At 42.4% G+C, this 13,748-nt stretch overlaps 1 protein-coding gene across 2 annotated transcripts in view; it reads left to right on the top strand.

The window, feature by feature from the left end:
• Positions 1–2,256: 2,256 nt before the first annotated feature.
• Positions 2,257–13,748, top strand: part of LOC127449543 (methyl-CpG-binding domain protein 5-like) — a 26,302-nt gene continuing 14,810 nt past the window's right edge. Inside the window, exons 1-8 of one of the 2 annotated variants that reach the window (XM_051713033.1) lie at positions 2,257–2,952; positions 5,335–5,510; positions 7,352–7,491; positions 8,359–8,461; positions 8,593–8,761; positions 9,302–11,278; positions 11,598–12,382; positions 13,209–13,365. In XM_051713033.1, coding sequence (XP_051568993.1) covers positions 7,376–7,491; positions 8,359–8,461; positions 8,593–8,761; positions 9,302–11,278; positions 11,598–12,382; positions 13,209–13,365 — 3,307 coding nt within the window. In that variant the 5' untranslated portion in view covers positions 2,257–2,952; positions 5,335–5,510; positions 7,352–7,375. Of the gene's footprint in view, positions 3,022–5,334; positions 5,511–7,351; positions 7,492–8,358; positions 8,462–8,592; positions 8,762–9,301; positions 11,279–11,597; positions 12,383–13,208; positions 13,366–13,748 lie in introns of both variants that reach the window. The other variant, XM_051713034.1, reaches the window with a different exon arrangement.

Raw genomic sequence — 13,748 nt, 5'->3', positions numbered from 1 at the left:
CCTCTGTTTTCACAACTTTGTGGAGTTACCTGCCTTTAACACCGCAGAGATTCATGTGATGTGTATGTGGAACTCGTGGATCTAATTTCTGCTCAAGAGAATGACAGGTGTATTTGCAGACACGTTTTAAAATACCATATTTTAAGAAATAACCGCTCAGAATGTGATTTCCTCCCTCTTTGCTCCACGCATTTTAAACGCTAAAGAGGTTTTATGATTTCCCTCAGTAGTTATAAAGTACTGGTGAACGATGTTTTGTTTTCACAGCTAACTGACACAATAAGGCCAATAAAGACTTGTGTGTGTGTGGAATAATTTCATGGCACACCAACAGAAGAATATGCTTCCTCTCGTCTCCAAAAGGATGTTATTTCCAGATTAAGTTCATGAATTTGACTAATCTTATTTTAATTTGAATGAACTGTCAATGACATTTTGAGTAGTTGCAAGTTGAAGCCATTATTAATGTAAAATGCAAAGTACTTTATTGGCTTTATTTATTTTGTTTGCATTCAATATTACTAAAGCATCAAAACAAATAAAGAATAGAAATAGATGTAGCCTGACATAGGATATAACTGTGTATCATTTAGGTCAGAAATTTCCCAGATGGCTCACGTACATCTCCGAGAGGTCTGTTAAAGAGCGTTTCATCTGGAAAGTATCGCATACTACTTAACATCTGCTAAACATCTTAAAAAGATCATATTTACAAACACTCTAAATTATAAACATCTCAAAGACATCTTCTGAATGTCTTATTGATATCGGAGAGGGGATGTCTTATAGACGTATCGCAGATGTGCAAACAACATAAAAAAATGTCTTCCAGATGTAAACACACATCAAAAGACGTCTGGGTGTTGTACGTGTGTGATCAGCGTAATTAACATCTGCTAAACATCTTAAAAAGATCAGATTTACAAGCACTCTAAATTATAAACATCTCAAAGACATCTGCTGAATGTCTTATTGATATCGGAGAGGGGACGTCTAATAGACGTATCGCAGATGTGCAAACAACATAAAAAATATGTCTTCCAGATGTAAACACATCAAAAGATGTCGGGGTGTTGTACATGTGATCAGCGTAATTAACATCTGCTAAACATCTTATAAAGATCACATTTACAAACACTCTAAATTATAAACATCTCGAAGACATCTGCTGAATGTCTTATTGATATCGGAGAGGGGATGTCTTATAGACGTATCGCAGATGTGCAAACAATGTAAAAAAAAATGTCTTCCAGATGTAAACACACATCAAAAGATGTCTGGGTGTTGTACATGTGATCAGCGTAATTAACATCTGCTAAACATCTTATAAAGATCACATTTACAAACACTCTAAATTATAAACATCTCAAAGACATCTGGTGAATGTCTTATTGATATCGGAGAGGGGATGTCTTATAGACGTATCGCAGATGTGCAAACAACGAAAAAAAAAGTCTTCCAGATGTAAACAAACATCAAAAGATGTCTGGGTGTTGTACGTGTGCAGTCAGGGTAATTAACATCTGCTAAACATCTTAAAAAGATCATATTTACAAGCACTCTAAATTATAAACATCTCAAAGACATCTGCTGAATGTCTTATTGATATCGGAGAGGGGATGTCTTATAGACGTATCGCAGATGTGCAAACAACATAAAAAATATGTCTTCCAGATGTAAACACATCAAAAGATGTCTGGGTGTTGTACATGTGATCAGCGTAATTAACATCTGCTAAACATCTTAAAAAGATCAGATTTACAAGCACTCTAAATTATAAACATCTCAAAGACATCTGCTGAATGTCTTATTGATATCGGAGAGGGGACGTCTAATAGACGTATCGCAGATGTGCAAACATACGTCTTCCAGATGTAAACACACATCAAATAGATGTCTATGTTCATGTGCTATCAGGATTGGCAGTGTATCATTAGTGTCAAAGAAATACCTCAAATTTGTCAAAATCACACACACAAGTAATCGGTTACAGTCGATGTCAGTAACATAATCTATCTTTGAACTGGACATAAAAGACAACAAAAAAATATACAAATGCTGATTTTAAAAAAATTATATTTGAGAAAATTCATATAGCACAGACATATAATAATGTGTCTTTCTTGTGTAATATGTTTTTTTTTTTCTATTTAACTATTATTTTATATAGAGAGAGAACAATTCAAATTGTACAAACAAGAGTGCATATAATAAAAATAAAAATAAAACATTGTTATAAAACAAAAATGTCAGGGGTAGCCTATATGGGAAAAAATATATGAAAGTGAAGCAACAAAAATGACTAAACCATTGCATAGTTCGTAGATTTTTACCTTTAGATATCGTTTTCAAATATGTTTTATATTCATTTTTAAATTGTTCAAATACAAGACTTCTTTTAGTCCATTTGACTTTATAATGAGCCATAATAATTATAATTATAATAATGTGTATTTATTATTTCTCCACAAGTGTCTGTCGCGCTCCCCCTCGTGGTTATGGAATAGCATGGAATTCCCAAGCCCGACAGCAGTAACTGCGCATGCGTGGAGGAAAACTCCATGATTTTTTTTTTTGGCCCGGGATCCTAAGGAAAAATAGGAACTTGGAAACAGAGATCAACTAAAAGCACCATCGTAGAGCCACAATCAACGCCAAGTTCGCATATGCACGCAGTAAAGACGCTTTGGACCTTTGAATGAAGCGTTCGCACGCTCTGCGGCCGAGCAGGATTCACGCGAAATTGGACGACAGTGCACGGGGCGCAATAAAACGCTGCGTTATTGCTCTTTGTTTTTTAAGCAGGACGTCTCGGATGGATGAAGACGCAGGGAAGTGCATAAAAATCACCCGACGACGGTAACAGCTCTTGCAACGGAGAAGCTTGTTCGGTTATCCGGTCGTGTTGTGCAGAGCACTGAAGAAGCAGGAAACTTCGTAAACACAACAGAGGTTCGTAGCCCGCGAGCTAAAGAAGGCCAACAGCGCGTCACACTGAACGCGACGCGACCAACTAGAACGGTGCGTTTATAATTTAACGCGACTACTTTGTTAGTTATAACGGAAGCGTTATTGTAACTCGCGTCGCGTTAGCTTGCAACACAATGGTGTGTTTAATAATGGGCCAGATATCAGCCGTCAATAAGCTTTAAAAGTCACAATCTAAAGCTGAAGCGTATGTATTCGCATTTATGTTATACTTTCATGTAAAGGTTTTGTGCTGTTTATTCTAGATTTGTTAGATTCGTTTGTTTACTCTTTCTATTAGAGGTAGACCGATATATCTGTTTTACCGATATAACTGTCGTTATCGGCAAAAACCTATGGCGATCGTTATTTCGTCATTTCAAAATAAGAGTCCTTGTTGTGTCTCAGGCTTGTTAATACTTAAAGTCCCGTGCTATGCACCAAATGTTCTGGTTATGTTTGGGATTTTGTTTGAACAATAAACTGCATCTGGGATATTATTCATTTAAGACACTTTGTTAGTGCCCATCATAGTAAGGAAAGAACATAACATTTTTTTGACACTCCAAATCAGTTTTAAAAACTCAGTTGCCTCCACGTCTGAGACCATCAGTCCATGCATCTCATCACATGGCTTGTTGAGCGCGTTACCGCAGAGACGTAGCACGTGTGGAGGCTTCACGCTATTCTCCGCAGCATCCACGCACAACTCACCACGTGCCCCACCGAGAGCGAGAACCACATTATAGCGACCACGAGGAGGTTACCTGATGTGACTCTGCCCTCCCTAGCAACCGGGCCAATTTGGTTGCTTAGAAGTCCTGGCTGGTAGTCACTCGGCACACCCTGGATTCGAACTCGCGCACTCCAGAGGTGGTAGTAAAACATTGTCACCCTTAAATATGACATCATCTCAGTAATTTACGTTTGAATTTTTTCAAATGCACCATCAAGTGTTCAGAATAATTGTCACTTTTCACTTTTACCATAGTAGCACCATGGTATTCTTTGAAGAACCTTGGAGCACAATGCACTTACAAAAAAGTACAATGGTTCTACCATGGTATTTTTGGAAGTACCTTGGAAATACCATGGTGTATATCAAAGTACCATGGTATTACCATCTGTTATACCCAGAGTACTGTTTTGTGAGGGAGGTTTATTGGATAATTTTGCTATTAAAGATCACCTTTTAGTCTGTATAGATTCATAGTATTTATGTATCATTAACTACGTTTCCATCCAAAGATTGTTTTTGCGAAAAAGTTTTAGCGGATCAAAATGTTTACCATTAAAACTGATGGAGTGCCAGCCTGTCGTCGACAAGCATCTGGGGAACAATGGATGGCCACCCTTTGTGATTAATGTAATTGTGGTATGCCATCCGCTGGGGGAAGAATGGGGATGTGCGTGCCATCCTGTGCACCGTAAACCTATGGCAAAAGGTGCGCCAAGAGTTACAGTGTGCAATGTGGCCTCCGCTACATTTGGCAGCCTGATATAACGGCTCATTGGTTTCTCTTTAATAGCTGTGCATACAGCATATACACGTCGATGGATGGTCGTTTTACTAACCCCGAAAGTTTCCCCCACTACTCTGTATTTGGCGCAGGTTGCCAGCTTGAACAGGGCGATGGCGATCCGCTTTTGTGTCAGAACTAGTGGCAACCTGCAATGGCGCAACATCAGGACCAATGAATTGGCACAACATCTCAAATGTTGGCCGTGACATCCTAAAATGTTGCAGCCAGAGACTTTCTGTGACGTTTCGCTCCACCACAACCCCCCAGAACGCCCTACAGGCATGGTCTCTCCCAGACCCGTAGGCTTTGTCGTATGCAGGCAGTCCCATTTTAACGTCGTATTCTGATATTTCCTACTATTGCAATTATTAGTGAAATTAAAATGACATGTAAGCTGGCCAATTTCAATTAACTGTCTCAATACTCTCTCAATTTTACAAAGATTTGAGGGAGACATCTGGGACGAGAAATTTAAACAGTTTGCGATATACACGAAATTCTGTGTCGAAATGGCTCAAGGGTGGATATCTTTTGCAATAAGCCAAAACTTATGTGACAGTGTGTTTTTTTTGGGGGGGGGGGGGGGGGTGGTCATCACGCACACCATTTTACCTGAAAAAGGCCAATTTGATGAAAACGAACACGAGAGACCAAATTTTGCAAACTTTTTTGTAACTCATTTTGTCGATAACAGAACAGCACAAAAAGTGGATGGAAACTTGCGTATTGATTTGTCATTTGTCTACTAGTTCGAAATAGGAGTTAACCCTGTTTTACATAGAGTGTCCTACATTATAGAAATGTCAGAAGTTATTTTTTGCTTTTAATTTCATTATATTTTCAGATTGCCATCTTTTGGAGAGTTCCAAAGGAGCATCTCCGTCCATTTGAGAAGACCGGCGAGGATTTTGTGTCAAGGCGGATTTATTTTTCGATTGCGCTACGTTAATGCTGCGTAAATGTCCTCCAACTGTTGTATTTCACGAATGGTGCTGACCAAGGCTGAATGAAGATGAAAAGGTACGGCAGACAGTGCCACAGCAAGCTGTCTTGTGTGTGCAGTTCTACCTTTTAATTGCCAAATAAGGACATTGTTGAGTGATTAAATTCGTAAAGGAGAGATTTTTTTCACACAATTGTCTTTAATGGGCCACATGCACACTGCAAATGTTTTGAGAGTGAAAACTGCATTTGAATGCAGGGGTGAATTCCGTAAATCATCTTATTTGTATGTACAGACTACAGGACTAATTTCTGAATTTGCCTCTTTTCCACCATAGGGCAGAGCAGTTTTCGTGGCAAAACCGTGCCCTTCCTTGCTGATCCGGGCACGGTTATGGGTTATTTTTCCACTGTGGTGCTCAAACGTACGTAACAAATATGTCAGTTGGTGACAGCGTGAGAGGTGAAAATTTGAGCTAGTGCGCTAATGAGATTTTTACCTTGCCAAAGCACAGATAAGACACATCCCATGTCACTAAAGGAAAAGGCGAAGGGTTTACCATCGTTTTCTGAGGGGTTGTGTATGAACACAGAAAGGTAAAAGTTCCCAGACAAGCTATAAAGGACATTTATTGACAATATGTTATACGAGTAACATAACCGCTATGTCCCAAATGACACACAGTGCACTCAGCCATGTAGTATTGTCCCAAATGGAATGCTTAAAGTTTTTTTACTAGACGGAAGCATTGTGAAGTGACATTGCGATGTGTTGCCACTGGCTTTAACGTGTTACCCGTCCTCAGTTCAGCACTTCTGAAACAACGTACATATTCATGGTAAAGCGTGGTAAAGTGTTCTAATCACATTTGTAAGGTGCTGTGTTCACCAAAATTGCCACATTATTTACAGTTGTTTTGTCCAGCAATGCAGCCAGGTAACTCTGCCCCTTCCGCTACATACGGCAAGCCACGAGCGCTGAGTGCATGAAGTGTCCAACATTCAACTCTCAATTTTACCAGTTGAAGAAGTGCATCATCCGGGCAATAATAATACACTTCTTTTTGTTGCATTTTCAGTGTAAACACTACTTGGGCTACAAAATTACGTACAGTAGTGCAGAAGTGTATGGTTTGGGACGCACCTATTGATATATTATGAGTTTTACTGAGCTAGCTAGTGTAATCTACCTCCCTGACGAAAAAGGCTTGTTGAAAAATGATTTGCTGTACTAGTTTACAATTGTTTATTTATTTAATTCTATTAACCTCTCCATAGCGAACTTCATCTGCTACCTAGAAACAAATGAGTTACTTTGGTGTTGCCACGTACTAAAGCCATTCCATTAGCCAACCATGCAGAGAAATCCAGGATGAGAACGGTTTGTAATTGTGCCGTGCCGAACCGTGCTAAAGTGGAAATGCTACTGGAATCGTTCCTCACCGGAAAAGCATCGATATAGTGGTGTCTCATGGCTGTACCCAAGAAACATGGATGCCAATGGTTTGGTGTTAGCAATTTTCGATATAAGAAATATTAGCGACCAGAGACTGTAATGTCTAGATTTTTTTTGTTTGTTTTGTAAAGCATCATAGACCGCGACTGTTGCTTTTTACCTCAATGCATGCATTGCCACGAGACTGCAGGGCTGGTGGGAGAAACTACTGTTCAGAGACTGAAAAAAATAGTTGTTCATTTCTGTAAATGCCACACAGGTTTTATGTAAATACGGTTGTCTTAACCTGAATTTTTCGGTAGCGAATTAGGTGGTAGAATGTGGTAAATAACTCTCAGGATTAAACACTCAGAAGTGGAGTGACAGATTTAGCTGCAGTGTGTATGTGGCCTAAGTCTACAATTGGAAATAAATCCAAATTAAGACGACATGAATCTGAATCGAAAGCGTTTTCTGTCTTTAGGAGCTGGATGTGTGTGAGCAGAAAATGACGGGGGGCAGTGAGAGTGCGGCAGGAGATAAAGATGGAGGTACGACGCTCACCGCTCAGATCCCGGTTGGCTGGCAGAGGAAGGTGAAAAATGGGACTGTGTCTTACATCAGGTACACATCTGTTTTAAAGATTTCCAAAACAATATATTTTCAAAATCGATTTGTTGTTGGGTTGCCTGAACAACTAGATGACTAACCTAACTTGAAGCTGAAGTGTTTCATTTCTGTGCCACTAGTTTCACCAAGTAGAATGGCAAAAATGATGACCATTTTCAAACAGTTTCCCGAATCCCCCAAACCTGATGATTATGATATAATCATGATCCTGCATGTGAATTTTCACAGAGCATCTTAAGTACTTTAATGAAAGAAAACCTGTCCTTTTGTACAAAATGAGTAACAGTTAATGTCACAAATTTGCTTATTTGATTACTGATCACGAAATTGTGTAGAATCTTAGATATTTCTTATGTTATGTCATTATAATCATGTAATCACTAGCACGCAAGCAACAGTGAGAGAGAAGCGGGAAAAGAAACAAATAAAACACGAAATATAGGCTGTCATCCGTGCAGCCTGACCAAAAGAAAGCGGGTGATGCGCGAATGGCTTGCACACACTTTAATAGTGTTTAGTCTCCCATTCAGCTGATGAAAACATGCTGCGTGATCATGAGGAAGGATTACATCAAGATGTAGATTGGAATGCTGATGCGGAATTTATATAAATAAAATAGTCTACTCCTCTCTCGCCATTGCTGGCGTGCCAGTGATTACCCTCCGCATGCCAATGCTGGCACACGTGCCATAGGTTGCCAACCCCTGGTCTAAAGCATTTCTTATTGTGACTTCAAATTACCTTTGGAGAACAGCTCTTAGTTTTTGCATGAAATCCTTAAAGTGCTGTCAGTCTACAATGTCAAATCAATCCTTTTTTCACCTCCTTTCCTCTTGTCTCATCTCTTCTGACCTCATCTAGCCCAAGTGGTACAGTCCTGCTAACTGTGGACGAGGTGAGGGTGTATCTGCGGACAGATGGCACGTGTAAGTGTGGACTTGAGTGCCCGCTTGTCCCAAATAAGGTGAGATCACTCCATGCCACCACATTACCCTGAATTTATTTGAACTATACATGGTTTTTCTACATGATTCTAGTCCAATTTAATAACCAAGTAACTCATTATTTACCATGTGTATTTCTAAATTGATGCAGGTCTTTAACTTTGACCCTGCTGCGATGGTTCAAGCTCCTGGTCATCAGACAGGTAAGGTTGAGGAAGACATGACCAAACTCTGCAACCATCGCAGGAAAGTTGACGCCATGGCAGCACTATGCCAAAGCATGCAGCCCTCACAACTCACCCCGTCGGCTCATGCCACAGGTTTGCATCTTAATACCTTAACCTTACATTATTCCAAAACATGGTTGCTCTTTAGATCTGTTTAGTCTTTTTAACAGCTTGTCGAGCAAAAAGCAAATTATTGTCCAGTTATTTCCAAATATGTGGACATTATTCCATAGATAATGTCATAAAATACCCAGCAGCATACAACCACTCACAGTCTATCTCAAATCAAATCACTTTATTGTCACTCCACCTTCATGAATGAAAACCTTGGGCACATTGTAAACAGGAGAATGTAACATACTAAACTGAAAGTTAAAGCTGAACTAATTGGAGTGGCAATCGAGGTGAATCCACTGAATGCCTAAAATTAATACAGTATACATAATGTATAATTTTCAGTGAGTAACAATATCTTCTATGTTCAATTCACTATTAATTTCAAATGCAACGTCTAAGTTATATTTTTTTAAAGATTGTGCAATTCGCAAATATGAACCAGTTGTATCTGAGTATCATATACATGTACCGCTGTGTTCAGTAAGGTAAGTTGTGCCATCTGCTTGTTTGTTTAAGGGGGTGTTGTATGCTCAGTGGATGTCAGGGAGCCGAGAGGATCTAATGTGGCTCACGGAGATAGCTCCCACTGCACTTACTCTCATCCGAGACACAACCAGCCCAAATCTAACAGCATCAACGTTCCACTGACCTCTCCTCGTTCTGTTCTGCAAAACGGTTCTGTTAGCCGCACTCCCATCTCACGGCCCCCAGAACAAAACTCAACCTTAAAGAAGCCCATGACACAAACACCAATGGGCAGCAATGCGCCTGCTTACGTGAAACATCAGTGGAACCCTCATTCTCATCCACCCCACTCCCAAAGCATCCTCCAAATAACAGTGCACAACTCTACATCTCCCAACAACCACCTGCTCCCCAACTCCTTTTCGCCATGCCCCTCTTCATCCTCAGCTCTGGTTAGTCGAATGCATCCACCAAACTCGCAGGGAGCAAGTGTGAAGTCGCCCCCACCTCTTTCTGTTTGCTCTTCACCCTCACACCAGGACACCTTCTCACCCCGCCAGCGTTCTCGCCATTCGTCAACCTCTTCTCTTTCTGAGCAGGGAGCGCCAGGATCCATCCTCATCCCGGGGGTCAAACTGTCGCCACCCACCATGCCATGCTCCTCTTCCAAGCTCCCTGTCACCCCCGCCAGCCCTTGCAGTCGCCTGGAGGGCATCTTGCAGCACTACAAAGACTGTAATATCACCAACAACAGCTCCAACACTAACTCCACCATCTTTAGCAACCAAAGTAACCATCAAATGTCACAGGCCCTGTCGTCTGCCAACCCTAACCCTGGTGAAAAGAGGAATGGGGCAACTGCAAGCCCACTGAACTCTGCTCAAGCCCCAGGCCTGCTTGGGCATCCTTTAGGACAGATTCTCAGCCAACAGAAGAGCCAGCAGCACGTCAGTAGCTCTTTCCCGGCCAGCAGCCTCCTTTCTGCAGCCGCCAAAGCCCAGCTGGCCAACCAGAAATCCCAGAGCCAGCTCAACGCAGCTGATGCGCTGTCTGTACTCCCTCTCATGGGCCTGGACAAGGAGCAGCAGTCCAAGGTATTGATTAGCACTTTAAACAGTAGCCTCCACCCCAACTCCACCAGAGCACAGTCCCTAACTGCCATGCTACGCTCACACTCCCCTTCCCTCTCCCAGAGTCCACATGCTGTTGCTGAGAAAACCTCTCACCGCAAACGACAACGCTGCATGCCCACCGTACTGAACATGCACAAAGAATCTCAGTTGAGTCAGACCTCCGGAGATCTGTCCACACCGCCTCTCCTCATCTCTCCAACCCTTTCACCTTCCTCTCCTCCAATCCCTTACTCGGACAACCACCGGCTCCATGTCACTCCTCCAAATGCCTCTTTACCAAACGCCTCCTACACGAACAGCACTCTTAGGTTGCAGGATTCAGAGGAAGGCAAGAAGCCGGGACTTGCTAATTCCCACCCACTTTCCTCCCTTTCTCCATCCCAGCCTCTCTCCGCACTGCTTCAGCTTCTTAGCATGCAGAATGCGCAAAACGCAGCCCAGCAGTCCTGCAGCACCGCTGCCATGCCTAGCAACAGACATACACACCTGTCCCCTTCACCAAGACCCATCACTCCACAGACACCCCAATGCGACAGCCAGCCCACGTTACGCTTTCTGCATCCTCAACCCCAAAGCCCAGTGCCCATGCCTGAACCTTCTGCCCAGCTGTCCCCATCGCAGCCCTTTCCTCTGATGGGTAATGAGACAACCATGAACCTCAAAACAGCCTCCAGCAACACCATCCTGAACTTGAGCCAGCCCCAAACGGGCACACAGCCGGACCTCAGCAGTTCAGTTATAAGCATGGTAAACCAGATGTCCTCAGAGTCCTGCTTGCCCTCTCTCCCAGAGAAAGATTGTGGACTCAAAACAACAGGGACTTCTCCTGACCACAACACCTACCAAATAAACCATCCCCACCAGTCAAACCACAATCAAGCTGTGGAAACCGAAGGTAAGATTTTCGGTTTGGGTTGGCATGAAAGCTGTGTTCCAAACTTGGGTTCACAAACACCATGCATCCATGGCAGACAGGCCCAAGTTTTTTGTAGTAAAAAATATAAAATAAATATATAAAACCAAACTTCAGTTCAGACCAGGTGTGAAAACAGCCTTATATATCTACCAGAAGATGCATTTTTTTGTATTTTTACTTGTTTTTAGCCATGAAAATAGCCACAGAAGGTGGTATGGCATTAAATCACAAACAAATCTACCTAAAGTGTATCATCTGGATGACCATTTTCACACATTTGAGTTCTCTTTTTTTTCAGGTCCCGCAGACACCGTAGATCAGCCAGACACAAGACTGCTGGGTAGCTGTGACTCGGACCACAGCCTCTCTTTGCCCACTGCCCCCACTTCCGACCTCTCCAACCTCACCGCTGACCCTGCTGTGTCCTTGCCACTGGCTGAGGCCTTCCCCTTCATGAACCAAGAACAACTCCTCCAGCTTTTATCCTCCAATGCCGGACTACCCTCCTTGCTGCCGCCCTTCCTGGGCTCCCTGCCTTTAGGGGTCTGGACAGGCAGCCAGCCCTCTGTGACAGGAGGCACCCAACCCCAGCAACCGGTACAGCCTGCCAGTGGCATCTTGAACTCTCCTCTCAATGTGCTGCCCTCCACGCTTGGCACCCAGGGTGAGCTTCCTCTCAACCTTGTGAGTCTGTTAAATCCACCAGGGATGGAAGAGGGTGACAAGCCCCCTGGGCTTCAGGCCCTCCTCATGGCATCTCTACTGCTTGGGCAGAATCCTGGTGGCATGTTGCCATTACCACTCAATCTGGAGATTCCCACGCCACAGCAACAGTTGTTTGCGGATGGAGTGTCTCTGGAGAAGACGCCTGCTCTACTGGACTCTCTCCTGTTGGGGCCGGGGCTCTTGGAGGCCCTTCAAACTCTAGCACCCCCCACAGACGGCCAGTCACTCCTCCTTTCCACCCCTCTCGCCCCTCCCCCAGGTGCCTTCCTCTCCCTCAACCCCTCGCTGCTGGTCGCTGCTCTCGCTCAGACTGAACCCCTCTCCAACCACACGCCATCCCCCCCGCCTCATTCTCAGGTATATGCACAGACGCACAGCAACTGCATGCCTCACATGTGCACACACAGTCTGCATGCCTTCCATTGGTGCATCCTTCTGCTACAGCAGGGTTTCCCAACCGGGATGTGCCCTCTAGTGGCTTGTGATGGAACTGCAGGGGGTTTTTAAGATTGTGATAGAAGGGTGAATCTAAATCTGTCATATTGTAATGACATATTCAAAAGAAAGAAATTATAAATTATAATTAGTATAAAATTAAGCCTATTTTTAAAACCATTATAATTATTTTTTTTGCATTATGACCTTTCAAAACAATAATTATATTTAAACATCCCACTCACAATTCACAGTAGCCCACTTAAATATCATTCTCATTGCTGTCATGGGGGGAAAAATGCTATATTTAAATTGTAAATGACAATTGTAAGTAAGTATACATCATTGGCAGTATTTGCTTTACTGAATTTATTACTGAATTTAATTCATGCAGGTTTTAATAAAAAGAATTTACCAAAAAATACAACTTGAACATTTCTCTTTGAGATTAACCCAGAAATGGCAATTTTATTATTTTTTAAAAAATATATAAGTTTTAATGTCAAATGTACAAATACATTTTAATGCTTTGGTCTTATAAGAAAATAATAAATTAGTTAACTTAATTAGTCGGTAGGTTAACATTATCTTTTTTTAAATATCAAGTAAAACTTTAGGTCATTAGGGTTCAACAGAAGGAAGGTTGGGAACCCCTGAACTATGAGATGTTCATTGAGCCATGATTATTTGATGGTAACATGCATCGAGTCTAATATATATACATATTGTATATGTGTGTGGTTTTTAGGGGACTCTGTCCAGTCCTACTCTAGTTTCTACCTCTGTGTCCTGTGCCCCCCTGGTGCCCACTACAGGCCAGGAAGTGTGTGACCCCCTGACTGAGCAGGACAAACACACCCACACACCTAATTTCCTGCACCCTCTACTTGCACCTGGGGTTCTTGGTGAGTAAATTGTTGTTTTTCAAAGATTAGCACTTCTGGCGATGAGGAAAAATTTTGACCAAGACTTCCGGCCTTTATTCCCATTTAAAAAACCTGACAATGGCATTTTCTGCAGCTGAAATTGTAGTGCATCTCTAGTTACTGAATCTATGTGATGCAAAGCAGAACCTTGAGGCTGTCAGTGCTATGAACAAGCAACCGCTGCCAATTTCCTTCTAGTTTGGCGATCTGCCTGTCCTCCACTGCCCCAAAAAGTGAGATTTATCTTGGTACTGCAGTTTTGGGCTGTGCAGTGTGAGTATCAAAATCACTTGAAGTTGGACATCCTGCCCAGTGGCATTACATTGACGTTCTACGGGCTGTGTGCCCGGCGGGATGTTATA

This window comes from Myxocyprinus asiaticus, chromosome 12, assembly GCF_019703515.2.
Source record: "Myxocyprinus asiaticus isolate MX2 ecotype Aquarium Trade chromosome 12, UBuf_Myxa_2, whole genome shotgun sequence".
Lineage (NCBI taxonomy): Eukaryota > Metazoa > Chordata > Actinopteri > Cypriniformes > Catostomidae > Myxocyprinus > Myxocyprinus asiaticus.
The sequence above is the reverse complement of the archived record's forward strand: the minus strand, read 5'-3'. Positions and strand labels throughout refer to the sequence as shown.